This window comes from Camelus bactrianus, chromosome 1 (genome assembly GCF_048773025.1).
Source record: "Camelus bactrianus isolate YW-2024 breed Bactrian camel chromosome 1, ASM4877302v1, whole genome shotgun sequence".
Classification (NCBI taxonomy): domain Eukaryota; kingdom Metazoa; phylum Chordata; class Mammalia; order Artiodactyla; family Camelidae; genus Camelus; species Camelus bactrianus.
Window position 1 is genome coordinate 3,308,876 of NC_133539.1, and position 24,676 is coordinate 3,333,551.

A 24,676-nucleotide genomic window follows, 5' to 3' on the forward strand; every position below is an offset into this window, starting at 1 on the left:
GCCCCTCAGTTTTGCCCCGTTTCCCAGCCTGAGGTTCCGGGACTTGGAGAAACCAAGTTTCCTTGAGCAGGTTCTGAGGGGCTCCTCCGGAGCAGTTGTTCCCCTCGAGCCCTGGGCAGAGTCGGGGGGAGTCAGCCAGGTGGCCATCTGGCTACAACCATTCCTACAGGGGAGCCGGGGTGGTGTACACAGGCTGAAGGGTTTAGTCTTGGATCTGGCACTGTTTAGCAGAGGAAATGCATCGATGGAGCTGCACTTAACAGTTGGTTCCATTTGGATGTAACCCAGGGTCAGGCTGGCTCAGTGCTCTCACACAAGGATGCCAGCACCGCCTTCTTGGCGGAGGCTGCACGGCCAGGCCCTTTCCTGCACAGAGGCTGCCTGTCTCCTGGGACATCACCCAGGGGTCTCGGTGATGGCTAAACACCTTGAAAGTAGTGAGTAATTTGGAACTGCTGGGGGCTGCATCAGGGTACGGGGTTGGCACTCCTGGGGGTCTATACCTGGATAGGGGGGCTATAGATGTTGGGGGCTGCACCAGGCTGGGGGTGCAGCACTGCTAGGGAGGTGCAGAAATGTTGGGGGCCCAACACTGCTGAGGGGCCACCTGCTCAATGCGCTTAATGCAACTCATGCCTGACTTCCTGCTCCAACCGCCGGCAACCAGGGAGGTTTCGGAAGGGGGAGGACAGGGTTGGAGGGAAAGCGGGGAGACCCAGGTCCGTCCTAACCAGACTGGACTCCGGCCGCTGCGGGCCGGGGCTGCTACGCACTGGGTTTGCACAGCCATGAGGTGAGGGCTCCACTTCCGAGCTGCAGAGCAGCCTTCAACCAGACGACGGTGTGAGCTTTGCCAATGGAAACACACACCACGTGGCTGCACTGGTCCCTCTGGGACGCACATCCCAACCACTCACCGCAGGCCGGGATCTTCGGAGATGCAGGGGCTGGGGCTGAGGGCAGGTCTGGGGAGCCGGAGGGTCCAGGGTCTGAGTTCTGAGGCCACGTGGGGTCCAGAGGTGCTGCAAGTGTGTCCCTCGTGGGGAGGCTGGCATGCCACTCAATGTGGCCCGTGGGTCCTTCAGTAGGAGTGGGCCAAAAGGGCAGCTCAGTAGTGGAGTTTGGAGGCAACCCCCCAAGGGGGTCCAGCAGGATGTCTGTGGCCCTGGGGAGGGGGCTGGGGGTTGGCCCAGGAGCCCTGGGGGCGAAGGCAGTGTTGGCCACCCTGCTGGCTGTCCACTGGCCCGTCTCCAGGCCTAGGGCCGTGCTGGCCTCCTCCTCCACGCCTTGCCCGGTGCTGTTACTACCGTAGCCGACCGTGCCACTGACCCCTCTTCTGGGTGGGGGCCCTGGGGTCCAGGCCTGGCCCACCGCAGGGGTGTCCCATGGGTGTGCGGGGCTGGGTGACCGGGCAGGGGTCTCCAGGCCAAGGGCTGTCGCTTCTGTGCTGGGAGCTGGGGCTGTTTCCCCTGTCACTGGAGTCAGCACAGCCCCCGTGGGGCTCACCACGTCACCTGCCAAGACACAGCCGCTCTCAGAAGGGGCATCTGGTCCACGTGAGCAAGAGCAACCCCCCCACAGGTGCACCCCGAGTGGGGACACAGCCTGTCCCAGCGGGCGATTAAGAACGTTTCACGGGGCCCGTGTTTGCAGTCTCCCAAGCGCTCTCTTTGGAAGGCCACGGGGCCTGTCCCTGTGGTCAGCAAGGGCGCTCGACCCTGAGAGCAGGGCCCCACTGGGGCGGCTGCAGACCCCAGACACCAATGCAGGGCTCGGTTCTCGCAGGCCTCAGACTGATCCCTTGGGCCTTCGGGAAAGTTCCCCCAAGTGTGTGCTCCGTGTGGGGCCTGGTGCTGGCCACTCTCACCAGCTTGCTGGGCATGGCGTGGGTGGACGGGAGAAGGAGGCTGTGTGGCTCTGAGGAGGCAGGACAGTGCGCGTGGCAGGTAAGGACCGGAGGCTCTCTCCCCAGGGAATCACTCTGTGCTGCTGCTCCAGACAGAGGGCCTTAGCAGGCAGGGCAGGCAGGTGGCTGAGTGCCTCTGCTGCCCACTGTGTCCAGAGCAGACATTGCCAATCGATCACAGCATTTTAAGTCTGGATGGGACCTCCCTCTGTTTGTCAACTCAGCACTCCAGGTGGCCCCAGCCAGCCGGTCAGAACTGGCCCCCCAAAAAACTTGGGGCCGAGGCATGCCAAGACTGGGGCTCAGGCCCCATGTCAAGACCATCTCCATCTCAGCTGGGCTCTTCCACCCTCAGGCTCCAGCCACCCAGGAGGGACCTCGCTCCTGGATTGTGTCATGACTTTCTCAGACCCTTTCATTCATAAAAATAATGAAAAATCATACTGTAAAATACTGGTATAAAGACTGGGTTCATCATTGATGTTTGCTGTCATTATATAAATTTCTTTCTTTTGATTTTAAGAGAAATGAAATCATTCTCGTGGACCCCTAACAGTATGGTGGGCCCCAGGCACTGTGCCCACCCTGCTTGATGGAGAAGCTGTCCCTGCTCCACCCCAGGCCCCCGGGGAGGAGGCACAGCCCAGAGCGGGGGGTGGGGAGTGTGGGGCAGGGGGCGCACCCTCGCAGGCCCGGCCCGGTCTGGAGGGGTTGGCATCCCCGGCCGTCCGGCACCGGCAGGTGTACGAGCCCTCGAGGTTGATGCACTGGGCGGCCGGCGAGCAGTCATGCTCCAGGCTGTCCGCACACTCGTCCCAGTCTGCCGGGCGGGAAGGAGACAGGACACAGGCAGGTGAGAAGGTGGCCAGAAGCTGCCCAGAGAACAGACAGGCCACGGAGCGGAGTTCTACTGTCTTTGCAGCGAATGGCTGGGGGGACGCGGCGGGGCATCAGGGAGGCCCTTGGTGCCCAGCCCCCAGGGGGAGGCCCTGCCCAGAGCCCTCCCTGGAAGCCTCTATGTGAACCAAGCTGCCAGGCTGCGCACCCTCCTGCGCCCACCTCCTCCGTGGCTGGCTGATCTGGGCAGGGGTTAAATGGGGCGCCGTTTCCTTTGGGGACATTAGCACCCACAAGGGTGAACACAGTCCCCTTTTGCTCATTCTTTGCTCCCAGGGTGCTTTCACTTCTCTCTGATGTGCCAACATCCCCTAACACTTAGTGTCTCAAGAAAGAAACAGAAAAATCGCGGAGCCAGGAGGTGCCCAGTTAGTGGAACATGAACCTTCCGAGACACGGAGAGGAACGGCCCTGCAACTCCTCCCACCTGAGTCCGGGAGGCGACTGTCGGAGCCCGAGGGCCGTGCCCTGGGAAGCCAGAGCCTTCTGACTGGAGCAGGGAAGTTTGTGAAGGAAGCCCCCCTGCCTGTCAGCCCCCCAAAGCCCTCTCTCCCTTGCTCGACCTCTCATCATGCAATCCAGCCCCCAGTGGCCAATCAGCAAGCAGCCAGGACCAGCTTTAGGCCACATGGAGGCAAAACTCACCAGGAGGACCATCCCTCCTCCTCCTCCCAGCCTCTCCTCTCCCACTTCTGCTCCCCCAGGTCACCACCACCCCCATCCCCGTCCCTGCCCTAGGAAGGAATCTGACCTCCAACCTGCAGGCTGCTTAATGGGGCTGGAGCCAGGCTGGCCAGACAGCAGGGCCCCTAGAAGAGCGGAGGCCCCGGTCGAGACCTGGGCTCAAACCGCAGAAACCCAGGAGGCCATCTTGGGGTGGTGACTCCCCTGGCCTTCGGTCCCCCAGCACACGGCTCGGGAGCAAGGCTGAGTAAGGTGCAGGCAGCTCCATCTGGTCTTGCAACAAAGCCCGAGGCCACACGGTTTTCTGATTCTGAAGGAAGAGGCAGGTCTGTGCACCGTGAGAGCTGCCAGGTGGCCTCTGCACCTCCTGGGCCATCAGACAAGGAAACAGGCAGGAGCCCGGTGCGGGTCTGGGACAGGATGTGGCCCACCTCCCGGAGGAGCGGGGCAGCCGTGGCAGAGCCGCACCTCCTGGCACAGGTGAGACCTCAGAACGAGTTGTGGAGGACCCAGGACAGGCCGCGCCTTCCCTGCAAAGGCAGGCTCCTCGGGGGGCCCCAAGCTGTCTCTGAGGCCTGGGCGGCCTTCGGAGGTGAAGCCTGGCCAGAGCCCTCGGCCCTTGCTGGGGCCGGCGTCAGAGTCTCAAGGAGGATGATGGGCACAGAGAACCTGGTTCTAAGGGCGCCACCCACAGAAGCTGGACCAAAGGCAGTGCCACCCAATCTGGATTAAGAAAGGCCACACCAGCAGGCCAGGTGGACGGTGACAGCCCCGGGGCCAGGCTCCCCAGCTCACACCCCTTCTCCCGCCGCCCACAGAGACACAGAAAGGACCACTGCGTCTGAAGTGCTGTTGGGAGCCAGCGGCCGCGGGGAGCTTTGGGGAGCAGTTCGGCCTGTCCTGAGCCTGCCCCCCGCTGCTGTGGTGACCCAGGGAGCCTCACACAGAACGGGGCCGCGGTTAGAGCTTGTCTGGCTGGCGTCTGCGCAGACACAGAGGCACGAAGGGACCACAGAGTGGAGGCCCAGCCGGTCAGCGCGCTTACAGCCGATGAGCGGGGTGGCCCTTACAGAGCAGATTTCAAGGAAGGGTAGAGGCAGGGGTTGGAGACCCAGGGAGAGTGACGGGGCGGGAGGAGGGAGAGGAGCCCCTGGAGGAGGAGGAACTGCCGTCAGACGTGTGCTGGGCATCACGTCATTCGCCCCCGAGGTGGGCTGCGTCCTAACCTTCCTGCCTCCCGGATAAGCACATGGAGGCCCTTGTGCAGGGCCCAGGGTGAGCGAGCGTCAGAGCTGGGACCCCCGCCCGGCCCATGAAGTACCTGTCGAGTCAAGACTCCTGTCTTGGGGCAGCATGGATGGGACTGGACCCCGGGGTGCTGCCCGGCCTCAGGCCTCCAGCACAGGGCCCACCCCTCAGGGAAGAGCAGGACACGGGGCCACCCGGTGACCCCGGGTGCACTGACCTCCGGGAGAAGATGGGTCAGGGCATCGTGACCCCCACGCTGCTAGGATACGTCGACCCGCGGGAGGCGAGAGCACCCAGCTAACCCAGAATGCTCGGGGTGCGACCGCACCGTTCCCATAGGGGCTGCGGAGGAGAGTTTTCTGTGCCGCGGTTTGTTGACTTTGAGCAGAAGGGCAACGGATGGGCTTATCCAGTCCCCAGGCTGCGGGGCTGGGGGCTCTTGGGGGCAGGTGCGGGGAGAACGGCTTCCCCACACTCGGGTCAGGCCTGCGCGGCCTCCCCAGGTGGGGGCGGCAGCCTGGGGGCTGCTCTCGGGCTCCTGTGTCAGAAGCCAGCGGGAACCGGGTCAGGGGACTCGGAGCGGGGCGGGGTTGCCGCCTCGTGGCTGGGCAAGAACAACTCCCCGGCCCAGGGAGGGCTCCCCAAGACGCCCCTCAGCTCCGAGATGTGAAGCAAACAGCCTCCTGCTTGTCAAGGGCACTGCGGTGACAGCCTGCCCAGGGCTCCCAACTTCCCAGGGCGCCTCTAGAACTACATGGGGAGGCTTAAAACGATCTGCTGAGAAGCCTGGGATGTTAGCAACGCAAGGTACCCCTTCCTCTTTGTATAAGTTTGCTGAGGCTGCCATGACAAACTGTCACATGCTGTCAAGCTGGCTTAAAGCAACAGAATGCACTCTCTCCAGTTCTAGAGGTCAGAGTCCAAAATCAAACTGTCAGCAGGGCCCAGTGCCCTCTGGGGCTCTCAGGGGAGTCCTTCCTGCCTCTTCCAGCTTCTGGTGGCCCCTGGGCTTCCTTGGCTTGTGGCCGCATGCCTCCAGCCTCTGCCTCCGTCTTCATGTGCCTCCTCCAGTGGCCCTGGGTCTCCTCCTTTTCTGTTCCTTCTAAGGACACTGGATTTAGGGCCCACCCTGATCCAGGACGATTTCAGATCCTTACCTTAATTTCACCTGCAAAGACCTTTCTTCCAAGTACGGTCACATCTGAAGTTCTGAGTGCACTGTCTTTTGGGGCCACCACTCAGCATACTGCATCGTTTGACCTACGCCCAGGTGCACGGGGACCTGGCTGGGAAGCATTGCTGGAGGGCTGGGCTGGGCCACCTGAGGGCTGCTCAGCTCTGTCTCAGGTGGGCTCTGGGGGCGCACACCAAGGACACATCCACTTGGTGCCCGGTGCCTGCCTGGCTCTTAGCCCCTGAGCCCAGGCAGGCAGGGCCACCCAGGTGCAGAGGGCCACTCAGGGAGACCCCAGGCTACGCAGGCAGGTGCTTCCCAGGTGTGACTGACTTCAGGTGTGACTTTCCCACGGCCTTCCCTGGGTTGGGTTGGGCGACACACAACAGAGCTCAAAGGGCACTGCAGGGCTCACTCTGGGACCCAGCTCCACTGCGGGGTCAGAGGGACGCCCATCCCACAGACTGGGCCCCAAACAGGCTCTCTGACGTAGGGACCGTGGTGCCCTCACTGCGCGCAGGAACTGCATCCCGGCGTATGACGGCAAAGCCTTCCCGACATGACAGCACACCGCCTCTGTCTCTGTTTCTGTCTCTCACCTCCCCTCGTCCCTTCTGTTCCTCCCACATCTCTCTCTGTCTCTCGGTGTCTCCGTCTCTGTCTTATCTCTGACCGTCTCCTCCATCTCTCTCTCTCTCTGTCCCCTCCCCACTCTTCTGCTGACCTGTGACTTCCTGCCTCAAGGCAACTCCAAGTAGAATTACAGAACGTTCGGTCTCCTGAAGTAGATCCATGTGTCAGTGCGAGGTCCAGCGGCCAGGCGGTGCTTGGACTTGGACGCAGACACAGTGAGCTCCCCATCTTCCTGCCCCTTGGGGACCCCCCAGCCCGGTTCCCTCCTCGGTTCTGGGCCCACGGCCCCAGAAGCATCATCCAAGGGAATAAGCTTCCCCGGGCTCCACGGGGTCGCTTCTGCCACCAGGAACCAGGAGGTGCGGGGCACAGGCGGGCTCACTGGCAGGGGCTGTGGCCGGAGGGCCCCCGTGGAGGAACCCAGGGGCAGGGCTCAGGGTTCATTTTCTTTAACTACCTTTCAGAATAAAGTGAACATTGAGCAGAAACAACACTGTCTGGACTCGAGGGCATTGCGGTGGCGCCCAGGTGAGGGGACGATGACCCACCTTGCACACGTGTCCCCCGCGGGTCGATCCGGAACAGGCCGCTTGCCCACAGTGGCGGAAGCATGGGGGCCAGCGTGGACACATCCACTGGGAACTCGGGGTCCCACGCCGTGAGTCTGAGCCTCACGACCATGCTTCCGGCCTGGAGGGACACGATCTGTACCCTCAGCTTCCCTCTTCTGTACAGGTCGGAAACCGCGGGCGGGAAGGAGTTTTCAACCTGGCCCAGAAGAGGCAACAGACGCTCAGACGGAGCAGACTCTCCCATCGGCATCTTCAAAATGGTCTAGCGGGGCCCCAGGTGAGACCAATGAAAGGGGCCCAGAGTCCATGTGTCCCCTTCATGGCCAGGAGGCCCCCCCAGCTCACGCCCCTGGGACTGGAGGCCGGGCCTGTCTGCCTTTGTGAGAACTCAGAGACCACTGCAGTCTGGGCCCCATCATGCACAGCCCGCTCTGGGTGCTCCGGAAACTGGTAGGAAGGTAATTTGTGAGAGACAGACAGACAGCGGGATTGACCTCTAGACTGAGTGGCCAAGAGGGGAGGAGCTGCTGAGCGACAGCCCTGTGGCTCTTTGGAGCGGCTCCCCCTCACTGGGCTGTATCCCCCAGGCAGCACCCAGGCACAGCCAGGGCCTTAGGGCCACCTGTGCCCGAGCAGGGGAGACACCAACCTCGCCCCACCTTCCTCCCACACCACTCCTGCACACGCAGGCGAACTCCTGCTAAAAAGGAGAGAGAATTCTCCAAGAAAGTTCTAAAAATGACTCCCCCTGCAGGCGCACACTGAGGGGCGACCCTCCCTTCTCTCCCACGTCCATACATCTTGTAGGTAGAAGCCCTAACTGCCCTCTTACTCCAGAATATCTTTCCAAGTCACTTGTATGATGAACAGCCTTGGGAGAGAGAGAATGGCCCTGCCCAGAGCAAGGGCAGATCTGCTCACTGTCAGATGTCATAAAGTTCACATCTCTTTCTGGAGCACACATAGGCGAGTTGGCTTGCGTGTCCTCGGCGGTGACACTGGTCCACTGCAGGTGTGCCACCTGCCTGGTTCCCTCTGTGTCACCCCCGAGGGACCTGGCACCAAAGTTGTGCTCGTGCCTGTGGGGCTGTGAGTGATGAAGTCCTTTGTCTCTGACCCAGGCATCTCATGTCCTCTGCCAGCATCCATGACACAGGCTAACTTACTAGCTTGCAGGAAGGGCAAGGTCACAGTTCTGGACAGTTCAGCAAGTCGCTTTTTACTCCAGCTCAGCATCCAGGTTCTCCCAGGCTGTGTTCTGATACCGCCCTCCAGCCCCAGGGAGGGATGGATGCCAGAATCACTGGTAAATGCATCCTTAAAGAAGCTGCCCCAGAGCAGGAGGGCAGAGGCCCCAGGTCCCCCAGGCAGACGGTTCAACAGAAAGCCCAGCTGAGCCACCAAGTGGCACAGCCCATGTGAATCAAGGGTGGTTTGGCCCCAGATCTAGATTAAGCACCCCATAAAAGGGGGCACTTTGAGTAATCACTGTGGGATTTGGGCGTGGCCCCTCCCCAACCGTGGTGGCAGGTGCTTGTCCCACAAGCGCACAGGGCGCTCAGCGGCACAGGCGGGCTGGCGCGGGTTTCTGGCTTGGACCCTGGGGAAGCTCCTCTCCTGGCTTTACCTCGTGCAGCAGCTGTCGGGAGAAGTTCCGGTACTCAGGGCTGCTGCGGTCCAGCAGCCTCTCCGTCACATTGTGGTTTAGGATCCTCACCGTGACTTCAAAGACCCGGGCATCTGAGACAGAAGACAATGCAAATCAGCTGCAATCCGGTAAGCACGAGTCACGTGCCTTCCTGTCAGCATTTTCCAATTTCCCCCACGCAAAGCAGCGGCGACCCTACACGACACAGCAGAGGAGTTGGACTTGGTCAATATTTTTAGGACATTACATCCCCCAAAACATAAAATACACTCTTTTCAGTGCACATGGAACATTCTCTAGGGTAGATCACATACTCAGACACGGAAGAAGCCTCAACAAATTTAAGAGGATAGAAATTATTTTAAGCATCTTTCTGACCACAATGCCATGAAACTAAAAATCAACTACAGAAAAACAAATGAGAAAAAAAGGACAGGATGGAGACTAAACAGCATGCGTCTAAAACACCAGTGGGTCAGTGATGAACTCAAAGAAGAAATTAAAACACTTTGAGACAAATGACAATGAAAAAACAACACAAAACTACAGGACGCAGCAAAAGCAGTCCTAAGAGGGAGGCTCACAGAGGTACAGGCTTCAAAAACCAAACAGGACCTCACACCAACAGCCTAGCCCTCTACAAGAAAGAGTTAGAAAAAGAAGCGCAAGCAAAGCCTGAGGGCAGCGGAAGGAAGGAAACAAAAAGATCAGGAGGCAATGAATAAAATAGAGATTAAAAAACAGTAAAAATCGATCACAACAAGAGCTGGTTTTTTGAAAGAGTAAACAGAATTGACCACCCTCTGGCCGGGCTCACCCAGAAGGAAAGAGAGGACACAGATAAACAAAATAAGAAAGGAAAATGGAGAAATTACAGCCAGTTCCCCCCTTTCCCTGCTCTTTAAAGGGGAAATTAAAAAAAAAAAAAAAAAGATTGAGGCATGAGTCTTAGGTTTGGTCGCCAAATCGGGAGAAGCAGCACAAGGAGTGTATGTCTCAGCACGGGGAGGAAGGCCCCCCGGGCAGACACATGCTTCCAGAGCCCGAGCAGAGACACCTGCAGAGTGAGCACCAACGTCACACACTCACACCCGCGGGAGCCGGGGCTCCGCAGCGCACGTGGCCCCTCCAGCAACTCCTCCCGCATCACGGCTGCTGCTCTCCTTGGCCCTTTTCACAACCACACACCCCAACTGGTCCTCATGCCGCACCCCACCAGGGCCCCCAAAATGCGGGTAACCAATTTACCCCAATTTGCCCAAACTTTCCAGTTTTCCCACCCAAATTCCCACCTCTCAGGAGCCTCCTGTGTCCCAGGCAAAATGATAGGGTTGGTCACCCTGCCCAGCTGGGCCGGGTCAGTGACCCCCAACCCAGCTCATAGGAAGCACAATGATTTGAATCATCGGCGCCAACGGAACTGAGCCAGAAACAAGCTGACAGGGAACGTGGACTTTGGACGAGCAGCCTTACCGGTCTTGACCGTCAGTGCAGCGGCGATGTTGGCCCCACACGCCTGGTAGCTGGTCTTCACCCCGTACCGCACTCCGGCCTCCAGCCCGGCCACCTCCAGGCTTGTCCCCCGGGTCCTGGAAGTCCTGAGCAGCTCCTCACCCTTGTACACCTCCACCTGGACACTGTGGTTCTGGGTGGAATTTAAACGCCAAGACACGTGAAAGCTGCTGCTGGTGACATTGAGGGTCACGTGGTCTCTGAGGGGCGGGCAATCTAGGACGTGCAGAGGGAGGAAGATGCAGAGAACGTCAGAGAGAAGCAGCGGGAGCAAAAGTCAACAAGTGGCCGACGGCAGACGGAGACGCTCCCGCACAGCGAGGGCGCCGCCCTCAGAACGAGAAGGCCGCCTGCAGGCCGGGCGGAGGCCTGCTGGTCGTGTCGGGGAGGGCTTAGCGTCCAAAACACACGTGAGAAGCAGACCACGCAACAGCAAAAAGTATCGTCATCATAATCATCCCATTTAAAAATGGGCAAATGATCTGAATAGACAGTTTTCCAAAGAAGACACACAGATGGTCAACAGGTAAGCAGAAAGGTGCTCACCGCCACTAATCCTCAGGGAGATGCACACAAAACCACGATGGGGGGTCACCTCACACCTGTCAGAATAGCTGCTCTCCGAAGACGACAGATAACAAGTGCTGGGGAGGGTCCGGAGCAAAGGCGACCCTTGTGCCCTGTGGGCAGGGATGTAAGTTGGTGCCACCATCATGGAAAACAGTATGGAAGCTCCTCAAGAAACTAAAAGTAAAACTCCCATATGATCCAGCAATTCCGCTCCTGGGCATTTGTCTGAAGGAAATGAAATCACTGTCTCTGGGAGACAGTGCTCCCCCAGGTTCACTGCAGCATTATTTACATCAGCCAAGACACGGAAACAACTTGAGGTTCCTGAGGTAATGACCACTGCGGTGTGCCTCGGGCTGAGCTGTGCTCCCCTAAAATCCATATGTCGGGGTCCTAACCCCCAGTACTTCAGAACAGACTGTATTTGGAGGTGGAGTCTTTGAAGAAGTTACTAAGCTAAAGTGAGGTCATTGGCGTGAGCCCTAAGCCAGTAAGGCTAGTGTCCTTACAAGGAGAGGAGACTGGGTCCCAGACTCGCAGAGGGACGACCACGTGGGGACACGGGGAGAAGATGGCCGTCTTCAGGCCAAGAGGCCTCCAGAGGCACCAGCCTGCCAGCACCTTGATCCCGGGCACCCAGCGCCCGGACTCTGAGAGTGAGGGTCTGTTCTGCAGTGCGCTCCACGGCAGCCTGAGCAGGTGACCACACGGCATGGCGTTTCTGTGCTTCATTTATAAACACCCCCCCCAGCCCAGATTCAGGGGGCCTGGTCCTCCGATGCACATGTGCCTGGTCGCTTGCCCAGGGACTTCTGCTTGGATAATTCGCCGCTGAAACAGTGGCCCCTGGAGAAGCAGGACTCGGGGGTCAGACCGAGGCCTCCTGCGTTTTCACATCAAAACCCACGCTTCAGGGAGCAACACACTAACGTGACAACCAACACATATTTTAATACTCAAGTGCAATCAAATCTTTTTGGAGAAAAATTTCTGCTTACAGCAGAGGCACCTGGAAAATATGAATTATTTAAAAACTTGGGGGGTCCCTCAGTCTAAGCACCATAATTTTTACAGCAGAATGCTTTTCACTGAAGCACAGTCAGTTTGCAATGATGTGTCCGTCTCTGGTGTACAGCATGGCGTTTCAGCCACACACATACATACGTATATTCCTTCTCATACCCTTTCTCATTATACGTGACTACAAGATATTGAATAGCTAGTTCCCTGTTCCTATACAGTAGAAACTTGTTTTAACATCACAATTTGAGTTCCATAAGAAATAAGCTATGAAATTTTTTTTTAAAAAATCTTTTGCAAAACCATGGTAAAAAAAAAAAGAATTAAAATATGTGTAACATTTCCAAAGCCCTTCATGTAAGGATTTTTAGGCTAAATGCTTTCTAATATTACAAAAAAAATTGTCTTTCCAGACAAATGTGTATGCTTCCTTTCGGTAACAGATAAAAACTGGTACAATTCATTGCATTTCTCTTTTTGTCTTGGCTGCTGGGAGACTCAGGATCAAGGTTGGTGCCCCACTCTCGTCTTGCAACTCGGTCCTGCTGTGTCCTCCTCCCCGAGCTGCCCGGTGTAAACCTCAGTGCCCTGTGGGTATGTCCCCCGCACCGCCCCCACGAGCCCCTGCAGAACCCCACAAAGCAGGGGGTATAGACTGTTGGATGCTGGAGAGGGAGGGGAGCCCAGCCCTCCCTCCATCTAAACTCTTGCAGTTTCCGGAAGACTCTCCTTGCGTGGGGAGGCAGTGCACTTTGAAGAAGCAGCATCTGTCCTTTCACTGAATTGTCCAGTATTTATCCACATCTTTGACTCATAAATGTTCATTCTTTATGACACTGTCCTGTGTTGCCGCTGAGGACTGGCCAGCAGCAGGGGCCCTGGGACTATGGGTCTTGCTCCCAACCCCCAGTCACCGGGACCCTGAAATCAGAACGCCCCTTACTGGAGGTCTAAGCCCTGCAGCCTGTCCCCAGGGACGTGTCTCACCAAGAAAGTGAGGAAGGGCTACAATTTTTCTAAAAATCGGCGAAAAGCGCCGAACATTCTATCTCGTGCAGTCAAACCACACAACCCCGAGCATCGTTTCAGTCCCACGGTGACGACATGACACCCAGCAAACAGGACAGGGGACGGGGGTGGGCACGAGGCCTGAGGGCTGGCTCCCACTGGGGCTGCGGCCCCGCCTCTCTGTTGCCCTCTGGGCATCACACTCGTCATGGGACTGAGAACAAACCCACACCCTGGGCCTGTGTGGGGTAGCCCTTTACAAGCACATTCTTTAGAGAGCGCCTCCAAGTCGGGGGGAATTAAAACGGAAAGGGCCCCCCAGGTACCGGGGAGACCCGGGGACGGTGTTTAGGGAGCTGAGAGGGCATCGGGCTGGCTGGAGACATGCTCACTCTTTGAATTAAGATGCCAGTGTGTTCCTAGATCACTGGGCAGAGGAGCCGCCAACCCGGCCGTTCCGATGGCTCTGAAACCCTCAGAGATGCCTGCAGGAGCTGCCGTCCGGCCATGGTTTCTGCAGCTGAGAGACTGTGAGCATGTGGCCTCTCGTCCCAAGTAACAGACCCTCCCTGGGGAGAGTGCGACCACTGAGTATCTGTGTAGCTCTTTCTCCGTGTTACTTTGAGGGACTTGCCCTTGTCCAGAATGAACCATTTTTGAGCGATTGCAGTGGCAATTTCATACAGTTCAGCATTTATTGAGTATCTGCTGTGTACCTAGCACCGTCACAGCCAGTGGTGGAAACGAGGATGGATTCTGGCCCCCAGCGATGCCAGACACACACACGGGACATCTAAGTCAGTGTGGCCCGTGTTGTAGCACCGTGGGGACTTGGGGCTGTGGGGGCACTCCCGGGGCGGTGAGAACCCCCCCCACCACACACGTCACGCTGCCATCCAAGCCATCAGTGACACACTCAGAGCCACCGCTGGATGAGGGCTGTGCGCACTGGGCAGGTTATTCCATACAGTCCTTCCAACAAAACCAGGTAGTGGGTTCTACTATGTTCCCATTTTACAGAGAACAAGACTGAGGTCTAGAAAGGTCAAGCAGAGAATAAATGGCAAAGCCATCTAATAACCAGTGACAAAGGTCCTGGGCTGCAGTCCTAAACTACCCCACCACAGGAGTAGACTGGATAGTGCCCTCCAAAGACAGCAGCTCCTAATCCCTGGAACTTGTAAATCGGACCTTATTTGGAAAAAGCATCTTTGCAAGTGTGATTAAGGAGCTGAAGAAGAGATTATCATGGATTATCCAGGGTGGCCCTAAATGCAATCACACGTGTCCCTGTAAGAGAGCCAGCAGAGAGCACACACACAAACACACACACACACACACACACACACACACACACACAGGACAAAGCCATGTGACGAGGGAGCGAGAGAGAATAGAAGATGCTGGCCCTGAGGATGGGAGTGATGTGGCCTCAAGCCAAGGAATTCACGCGGCCCCCAGAAGGAGGGGAAGGCAAAGGAGGGGTTCTCCCCAGACCCCGGGAGGGAGCCTGGCCCTGCCGACACCTTGACATGGGCCCCGTGACGACGCTGGTGGGCCTCTGCCCTCCAGACCCTGAGAGGATGTGTTTCCATCATCTTAAACCCCCAAGGTCGTGGTGTTTCATCACAGCAGCCCCAGGAAGCGAATCCACCTCCCAGATCTTCTTTAAGTAGTTTTCAAGGCGGCCGTGGGCGGGGCAGCACGACTCGTTGGAAAGTTCTTTGTGTTGCTACAAAATCAGCCAACTTCTGACATCCGAAGGCTCATCCCCCATCTGTAGGGCAGACCTTGAGATGCGGTCAACGGCACAGTCCTTCTCTCCCGACCCTTCTGTCGTCCCTCTGACTTGGATTTCAGTTCATTGGAGGGACACTCTCTGTTGCTGCCCTTTGGCTTTACAGCGTCTCTCCCTTTTAAAATGTGGCCCCAGGCAATAAACCCAGTTCTCGCTCAGGTGTGATCACAGGGCACCGCTGCCCTGTGGCCTCCCCAGGCCATGGCCGTGAACCTGGATTCAGGAGTTGACATTTTATCTCAGGGAAGCATACAGGATTCCCTGGGTCCATGGGTCCAGGCACTTGTTTTTTCCAGCAGCCTGACCTGTGTCCAAGGGGGCAGGATGGGCACTCCTGGGGACACCGCCCTTCCATCATCTCCCGTGTCCAGCTCTGATCCTCCTGAACCCATGCGCCTGTCAGCAGGACACCTGAACTTTGTCAGGGTAGAAACACTGAGGATTCTAGCCAAGACTGTGAGCATTCGATTGTCGATAACCTGACTGTGGCTGCAGAATACCAGCTCAGCCAGTGTGCCTGGAGATTCTTGGCAGCCCAGGGGCCTCCCCAGCCGCAGCCCTGCCCTCGCCCAGCAGGGGACTCAGGACCCGGTTCTTTATGCAGCGGAAGAGCTCTCAGGCTCCAGCCGGGAGGGGACCGTGCCAGAGGGAGCATGGATGCCCCTTGAGTACAGATCCACTCCCTCCTAATGCGTTCCTGGGCCATGAAGCACGAACTGTGGCGTATTTCTTACAGGTTTTGTTGTTTAGTGCAAGAATCCAGCTGCCCCACGTGTCGTTAATCGGGTGACTAATTTCACAAGAAAAGTATCTGAAATTCGTGCTGTATTTTCCACGGGTTTGTACCTCTAACCCGTTCCAGCAGATTGCTCATTTATGATATTAGCTTCTAAATTTAAAACATGTGCTGTTTGCCTGGAGCCATATGCGATTGGAATCCATTCGAAAGCTCTGATCTGGAAACGCTGGCTTTGTGTTTTCCGCCCGACTGGAAGTGGAGTCAGGCCGGCGCACGTCCCCTGCGGGCGCTGAGCTGTCAGGAGGCCCTGGTCTTGAGGGGAACTTGCAACTCATGACGCCAGCGGCGTGGCAGTTGGGCTAGCAACAGTCTTCCCTGTCAGCGGAGTCTCGTGTTTTTTCACATTACTGAGCAGAGTGTTTTCATAGCTGTACTCCAACTGTGCATTCTCATGGCAGGGACTGGATGCTCCCCCGGAGGCCACAATCTAGGAGATCTGGAACCTCTGCAGGTGTTTCGTGCAAAGCTTTGTGGGCAAATCCGTGCCTGGGAGGGGAACCCAGTTCTCAGCGGACTGAGCCCTGAGACGCAGGAGGGAAGTGTTTTGTTGCCAGAGGGGGTGCTGGCTGGTGCTTTTTTGAAATCCAGAGACTTTAGGAATAGCCACCACTCAACCCTCCCGCTTCCTTTAAAGGGAAAAGCACATGCAGGTTACATTATTAGTTGATTGAAACTCAGTTATGACAGAATTCTCCATAACCGCCTCACAATTCTAGTGAAAGTTTCAGTTTTCAGAGCAGGATGTCAGAGCCCCCCCCGCCCAGGGAAACAGCACAAGTGTGTGATACCACAGCTACAGGGCACTGCTACTGCTCAAACGCCGAACATCATAATTATGAAGACCGGGTTGCTTCTTGGAAAACTTCAGGTGATATGATGGTAAGTGAAGAGAGCAGAATACAAAACTGCATGGGTAGCAGAATTTAAATAAGGTTAAAAAAAAAAAAAAAAACCTGGAAGGGAACAGGGAAAATAAAGACAATTTTCCGAGACACTGAGACTGGGGGTGACCACTCCTTCCACTGCTGTTAGCATGTTGTTAAAGTAATCAATCAGATTCCGGAAGGGTAAGAGAATGTTCTAGCAGCCAAATTGAATAAGATGTGTCTGCATCTCGGCTGGACTGTCTGAGAGAAGGTACTGAGTCCATCAAAGTCCTCTCCTGCTGTCTCTTGTCCTGCCACCCCCGTCTGCAGTTTGCGGTCAGCTGTCCGGGCAAGGGCTGATGTCCACCTGCCAGATGCACCTCCCGACCAGTGCCAGCTCCCAGCATCAGCGCCGGCTCCCCCTACCGGTTGGAGGGTGTTAACTGCATGATGACCATGAGCACAGAGCCCCTATACTAGATGGAGCCTGAGGATTAATGATGTTAACCTCTGTGACCTCTCCATCAACCAGTCAGAGAACTGTGCATGACCTGGTCATGTACTCTGTGACCCTCTCCCTCACTTTGTCTTTAAATCCCCTCCGTGAAACCCATCAGGGAGTTCGGTCCTTTGAGCATCAGCCGCCCAGACTCCTTGTCTGGTCCTGCAATACACACTGCACTTTCCTTCACCCCAACCCCGTGTCAGGAGATTGGCTTTGCTGCACAGGGGTGAATGGATCCAAGTCCAGCTCGGTCATAGCCAGGGGTCCAAAATTCAGATGAGAAAAAAAAATCTTCATTTTCACTGACATCTAGCTAAAATGGAGACGTTCCTTCAGTTGTGGCTTTGGGACCCACAGTCATCACTCCCACGTCACCAGACGATGTGGCACTTCTCCAAGTCACATCTGTGCTCCTCAGCCCTCATCCTCTCCCCTCTCTGCCTCCCTCATCACGTCTGGTCTCCCTGGCTCTGACCCTCCATCTCCCTCTCATAAGGCCCTGTGATGACAGCGGGTCCACCAGATCATCCAGGATAATCTCTTCATCTCAAGGTCCTTAGCCTGATCCCATCTGCAAAGTCTGCTTTGCAGTGTGAGGCAGCCAGGCACATGCTGGGCTAGGACGTGACCCTCTTTGGGGTCATCACTCAGCCTACCACGTCCCTCCTCGCCCCTCGTCGGCTTCACGGCTACCTCCCGCACTCTGGAAAGTCACCCTGTCCAAGGGGCAGCCCCGGCCACAGCGCCTGAGACAGAGCACCCAGGCCCCACCCACCTGTGACTCTCCGACCTCATTTTTCTTCGTAGCAGAACTGTCACCCCATATTTTGTATTCATCCACACCTTTGTCACTTCCCAATGAAATGTGAGTTCTAAGGGAGTGAGGGCTCTGGGACATTAAAGAATCCCAGTTAGAATGGTGCCTGGAACATAGCAGATGCTCATTAAAATGAGCTCACCTAGCCCTCACCGCCCCATCCATGCAGACTGAGCCTTCCACCTGCTCGCCATATGCTCATCCCCTGCTTGCTCTCCAGAGCTCCAGGGATCAACCAGCATCTCTCCCATCACATGCAGATATGCTTTGGCATCACCGTCTTTTTAACAAGCCCCTCCTGGAGGCCTGCATCTTCAGACTCTGCCTCATCTCTCAGCCCCTTCTTAGGAAGTGTCTGTAAGGATCAGGCGCTCGTGACTCCTGGAAGCTGCCTTTCCTGCTGCTCTTCCCGCCTCACTCCTTCTCTGTGAGCCCCTCCTCCCACACTGACGTGTAAAGACCTGGGTTCCTTCCCTCCTCCCAGCCATGCCCGTGGTTCAAGTGTCACTTGCACACTGATGCCCCAGGTTTGCCATAGCCCAGCCCTGCCTCTGAGCTCCAGCACCAGAGAGCCAACTCAGCCAGCGCCCTGGCGTCTCCACCTGATTTCAACTCCATCTCGATATAAACTGATATTGTCAAAAATGATTACAATAACCCCTGTCTCCCCCCAACTCATTCAGGAGTCACCACCTATTCATTGTTCGAGCGGGACTCACTACCTCATTCTCCTCTTTCTCTCCGGCATCTCATCCATCAGTAAGTTCCAAAGGTTCGAGCTCCAAAATGTTCCCCTCTCACTGCTGCCTTCTACCACCCAGGTTCCAGCTCTCTGCAATTGGCAAGATACGCTTATTTCCCACAAGGAGCCACTCACATATACCAGGAATGGCACACACTGGCACCTGTCACCCGCTTCTGACCCTACTGGCACAGGGCTAGGTCTTCTTTTCGGTGTGTCCACCAGCACCCAGGACACTCTGTTACCATCTAGGCTGACCACACAATGCAGGGACGGAGCAGGTTATTCCTGGAGCCCCAATGTAAGCAGTCATCATGACCTTTCACTCCCTAAAGGGTCCCAATTGAAAAAATGACAGGCTCACAACATAGAAAACAAACTTATGCTTACCGGTGGTGGGGGGGGAGGGATAAACTGGGAGTTCGAGATTTGCAGGTACTAACTAGTATATATAAATTAGATAGACCACGTTTCTACTGTATAGCACAGGGAACTGTATTTAATATTTTGTAACTTATGGTGAAAAAGAATATGAAAACGAATATATGTATATTCACGTATGACTGAAGCAGTGTGCTGTGCTCCAGAAATTGACACAACATTGTAAACTAACTATACTTCAATAAAAAGTATATACTAAAGGATGAATTATATGGGCATCCAAGTTACACACCCGCCTGGCAAGCATCTGGCATGTTTTCTACTGAGTTTCCTGAAAGCAAAGATTATGATCCAGTCAGACGTGTTCCATGACCGGCACCTAACACAGCGAATGGCGCACAAATAAACATTTGTTACCTCAAAGAACAGAGGGAAGGGTAGCCCTCTAGGAGGCTGGGAACGCTCAGAAGCGACTCTTCCCTGCCCATGGGCCCACATTTCCTCTTTGGTAGAAGAGAGGGTCCCCTCCTGCACTGCTGGTGGGAATGCAATTTGCTGCACCCACTATGGAAATCAGTATGGAGATTCCTCAAAAAACTTAAAGTAGACTTACCCTAAGATCCAGCAATCCCACTCCGGGGCATATATCCAGAGGGAACTCTAATTCAAAAAGATACTTGCACCCCAATGTTCATAGCAGCACTAGTTACAACAGCCAAACATGGAAACAGCCTAAATGTCTGTCAACAGATGACTGGCTAAAGAAGTTGTGGTATATTTATACAATGGAATACTACTGAGCCATAAAAAAGAACAGAATAATGCCATTTGCAGCAACATGAATGGACCTGGAGATCATTATACTAGGTGAAGTAAGCCAAAAAGCGAAAGACAAATACCATATGATATCACACATACGTGGAATCTAAAAAAAAGAAAAGAAAAAAGAGGACACTAATAAACTCATCTACAAAACAGAAACAGACTCACAGATACAGTAAACAATCTTACGGTTACCAGGGGAAAGGGGGTGGGAAGGGATACATTTAGGAGTTTGAGATTTGCAAATGTTAACCCCTGTATATAGAAATAGATTTTTAAAAAATAAAAGGAGAGGATCCTCGTGGTCTGAGGCGCATCCAGCCTGGGAGATTCCTTAGGGCACTCCTTGCCCCCGGGAGCTCCCGGTCTCTCACCTTCACACGTGCCGTCCAGCTCCTGGGGAGACGAAGTCAGCGACCCCAGGGGACAGACACACCGGTACGAGCCCTCCACATTCACGCACCGTTCCCTTGCAGGGCAGGTGTGGAGTTCGTCAAAGGAACATTCGTTTACATCTATTGAAGAGAACAGGTGAGGACGCTCATCAGGGCCACTGTCCTTCTCATTAACCTCCAAGCGTGCACCACACAAGTTGAGGGCGTGGACTGGGCCTCGGCCCGGAGGGGCCTCTTGATGCCCTGCCTTAGATGGCCCGTGCAGCCCTCCGGCCCCCTTCCCGGAGCAGCCGGCCACGTCTCAGGGCACAGCCTCCCAGCTGCCACCCGTGCTCGGGGGCTGCTGCTGGAGCGAATCACTCTGGGGCTGAAATGATGGGGCCCAGACATCCACCCCAAGCATCAGCCCCGCGGACAGCAGTGCTCTGGGCGGAGGCGGAGAACAGAGCAGCCGCCGACGTGCAGGGGGGCCTGGCCTCGCCGCGGGAGCAGCCTCGCAGAGCACCAGCTCAGGACAGGCAGCCAGGCCGACTCACAACCAAGGGAGAGTGATGCTGGGCAAGGCCACATCACGACTTTATCTAAGCCAGATGGGCAGAGGGCCACCGCGGCCCCACGAGGTACCAGCCCCCTTTTAGCCACAACGAGTGACTATTGGTTCGTAACCAATCACAGCTCACCTTCATGCTGCCCCTCCCGTGGGTGAGAGTTACCCAGGTACCCAGTCGCAGAATCGCCTCCTCTTTCCGACAGCAGCCAACCCAGAACCCCACTCCCCCACCCAGCCCGCAACCATCCAATCCAAGCCCATATCCTGTAACGGGTTCTCTAGACCCTCCCACAGAGATGCCCACGGTGCCCGCACGTGCCATCTCTCTCGCCACCTCATGTGTAACCGTGTTCACCTATAGGGGCGTCCCCATCTCTGGGTGGAGGACCAGTCAGAACAGACAGGGCGGGCACTTTGCTGACCGGCACGTCTCGGTTTGGTTTACATTTGGGGAGTCTGAAAGGAGCTAATGCCTTCCCTGGAGCTATCCCCGGGCCCCAGACCCTGGCACCCTCATGCGTGACTTCAGTGTCACAGGAGGCCCGTCCTAGGCAGAGCAGCCGCCCTTCCAGGGCTGTGGCGGGAAAGAAAGTTCTACTGGGGCCCAGCTGCCTGCTCACACACACTGTCCACAGCTACCTTCATGCCACGTGGCCCCCAGCCAAAAACATTCACTGTCTGGCCTTTTTCAGAAAGTCCGCAGACCCCTGACATAGACTAAAACAAATAAACACAAAAGGACGAGGTAATTTTCTCTAGAAATGCATCCATATGCGTCACCAAACGCAGCTTTGTGCAATTCGGCTTTGAGAGCCTCCTAGATCCAAGGGTGTCCTTGGCGAGGGAAGGAAAGAGGCGAGAGGGAACTTTGGGAACCCAAGAACCAAGGAAGCGAGTTATTCGGGGGCTTTTCCGGGATCTGTTCTCCAGCCCCATCTGGACGGAAGAAGCAGCCTGGGCGTGAGAGGCAGCAGGGGAGACACAGGGAGGGAAGGGAAAAGCAGCGTCAGGGCAGGACCAGTTCTCAAAACCTGGGCTGCAGAACTTGGAGTTTACCTTTGGGCCCAGATGAGCTAAAAAGGAGCAGAATGCCCCCCATGCCCCCCTCCCCCAACTCCCCCCCCCCCGACCCGCTGGAGGCCGCCTCCGCTCCTGCGGCCCCGCCCCACCCACCTTGCACCTGGACAGCCATCACTTCGTAGACGCGCTGCACCATGCCGTCCAGGGCTGAGGACACGCGGGCCGCCGGCGCCGGCCGCGGCAAGCCCAGCAGCAGCCAGGACACCGTGGTCGACGTGGCCCCGCCGGCCGAGCGCAGGTGGTGGACCGTGGTGTCCAGTGGCTGCAGGGCACCGGTGACCTGTGAAACCAGCCAGAGCGTCACGCGGTGGAAGGGCGCCCCCATCGGACGGACAGGGAGATGGCAGCCCAGAGATGTTAAAATTACACACACACACACACACACACACCCCTTTCTCCTGTGCAGGGGGGGAAAAATCTCTACAATATTTTTATTTCTCTAATCATTCTGCAAACCAGGGTGTTACAGATTGAATGGCAACACCAGTTGTTACGGACTGAATGGCGTCCCCCTCCCTAGCAAAAATCCCCGATTCAGAGTCCTAACCCCCCCGGGAACCTCAGAATGTGCCCTTGTTTGGAGAGACGGCCGTGGCAAATGTAATTAGTTAAGATGAGCTCATTAGGGTGGGCCTGTGTCCAGTATGACTGGTGCCCTTACACAAGAAAGTTGGACACAGACACTGGCAGAAGGAAGTGAGGGGAGGACACAGGGAGACGCCAAGGACAGGCCTGGGGGGGACCTCCGTCTGTGTGCTTTGTTACGGCCGCCCAGGGAGAGACATTGGTCAACCCCAGGACACCCCAGTCCCCACCCTAGCAGCTGATGACGGCATCGGGACGGAATTAGGGACTAGACTTCAAGCTCACGTGGTGCACATCTGACATTTTCTGAAGTTTAATGACCCCTTTCTCATCTCACATGAATTCTTTTTACTCCAGCCTAATACCTCGAAATCTCAAGATAGTTTTTGCCTTGGGAAGCCAGGCAAAGTGGCATGGCCACTCAGGCACAGAACATCACCGGAGGGGACTTTAACAACAAACCCCCAAGCCTCCAGGAAGGCCTGTGGTGGCGGCTGGGCACTGGGGTCCCTGCTCCCCTCGGCAGACCTGGAACCCTTCACGGGGGCGGGCGGAACAGAAGGCCAACGCTAGCCTCGTGCAAATCCCTCAGTCAGGGGGCAGCACCTGCTGCAGTCAGGAGCCCGTGAGGACAGGCCTCTCCTGCAGGGAGGGACAAAACCTACCACCTGAGGAGACAACGGGTGACACGGGGCAGTAATATTCAAATACCAACAGCCGCAGCAGCTCAGAACCGATATGCAGCAGGATCCTTTTAGGCTCCTTACATGTACTGTTTAAACCCCACAGCCACTGCTCAGGTGAGACTCTGCTCATTCCTATTTCCTGGAGGAGGCATTGAAGGCACAGAGAGGTTAAGTAACTTGCTCAAGGTCACACAGCTGATGAGTGGCAGCGTGAGGATTTGAATCAAGGTAGTCTCATTCCAGAGCCACATCCTTACTGGCCAAGCAGGCAACCCCAACCCTCCAACGAGCTAAGGAAAGACAGAAATCCCTTCCCACCGGGGCAATTACGAGGCTTTCGGGTCACAGGGACATTTGGGAACATCTCTCAAACCGTTTGACTGGACAGCCCACAGCAAGGTGAGAGGCGGGCCATCTGCTCTCACCACGACATGTGGGACACATCTATGGGAACCAACGGTCAGGCGGGACCAGCCACGTGGTGTGTGGGGTCTTCTGAGTGTGGGGTGACTGTGCAGGCCGCTCGACCTTGAAGCTGGCCCTGAGGCCAGACCACCACTCTGGGAAGGCACCGTGTGGTGAAGACAAGCCGGGCCTGCCCACGGCTGGGTTGCCAGGACCAGGGTGCACCCGGCGTGTGACAGCCCTCCTGGTTGGAAGTCACCAAGGCACAAGCTGTGTCTCCAGCAGGGGCTCTCCACCCGGAGCGGTGCTGCCTCTCGGGGGACAGTTCTGGTTGCCACGGCTGCACACGTTTCTGGCTTCTTGTGCACAGAGGCCAGGCATGCTGCGGAACCCTGTGGGGACAGGCAGCCCCACGACACAGAGCCATCCAGCCCCAAACGTCGGTGGTGCCGAGGTGGAGGAGCCCGGTCCAGAGGGCCCAGCCCGGCACCTTCCAGGACATTCCCTCGCGCGGGAGCTAGACCTCGGGATCTGCGAGGGAGGTGCGCGAGGCACGGCTCCGGGGCCTAGGCCGTCTGCACCGGGGCACCTTTGTTTAAGCCGCAGACCGCGAGGAGCGGGGGCTCCGTGCTCCGCAGCGCGGTGGGGCAGGGCCTGCACGCTGTGTACCTCAAAACACGCCAAACCGCACGCTTCCAAGGCTGCATTTTACCGCACGGATACCCACCCCTTCAGAGAGGCTTTCAGCTGAGACTTCTCACTTGGTCAGAGTCAGTCGTTCGGGGATCGCTCGTGGAACCCCTCCCCAAACCCCAGTTCCCACCTGTGTCTCCCGTGCAGCCCGCAGGCTCCCTGCCCCACCTACCATGGAGTGCAGGAGCCGCATGTGATCCCGGAGCCCGGGGTCCACCTGCTGGAGCTCCTTGAAGTCCATCTTCACCAGGACGGTCACGTTGTACCAGAAACCTGCCAGGGTCCCCTCCGGAGCTGCACGAGGACACATCGCTGAGCCCCAGGCCAGGACAGCGCGGGACGCCCCCCCGCCCCCTCCTCTTACGTATAATCCTGTATACACTGTATATTGTTGTACACAGTGTGCCTTAGGTAACACGGCGTGCCATTGATACTACGCACACTGTGACGCGTACAGTACGAGTACCGTTGTACATTGTCTGTGTTATAATATCGCATAAATATTATAATACACTGCTTTACATTATTTGTACTATCACTTCATACTGCGCTAATAAGGCACACACTACACTAATACACAACATGTAACAGATATTGTATATTGTAAGGTTTTTTGTATCTATCTCCCCAGCTCTGAACCTTGACGAGCGCTTTCTCCAGGGGGCGGGCACTGAGGGCCA

The 24,676-nt window shown here is 56.5% G+C and overlaps 1 protein-coding gene across 4 annotated transcripts in view; it reads right to left on the bottom strand.

Annotated features, from left to right (window-relative positions):
- UMODL1 (uromodulin like 1) overlaps positions 1 to 24,676 on the bottom strand; it is a 72,766-nt gene that overhangs the window by 25,495 nt on the left and 22,595 nt on the right. For all 4 annotated transcript variants that reach the window (XM_074350169.1, XM_074350008.1, XM_074350033.1 and 1 more), the window contains 8 exons: positions 24,169 to 24,290; positions 21,721 to 21,907; positions 19,977 to 20,117; positions 10,236 to 10,490; positions 8,742 to 8,854; positions 7,091 to 7,310; positions 2,589 to 2,726; positions 918 to 1,514 (listed from right to left, as the gene is read on the bottom strand). In XM_074350169.1, the coding sequence (XP_074206270.1) occupies positions 918 to 1,514; positions 2,589 to 2,726; positions 7,091 to 7,310; positions 8,742 to 8,854; positions 10,236 to 10,490; positions 19,977 to 20,117; positions 21,721 to 21,907; positions 24,169 to 24,290 (1,773 nt within the window). The remainder of the gene's footprint in view (positions 1 to 917; positions 1,515 to 2,588; positions 2,727 to 7,090; positions 7,311 to 8,741; positions 8,855 to 10,235; positions 10,491 to 19,976; positions 20,118 to 21,720; positions 21,908 to 24,168; positions 24,291 to 24,676) is intronic.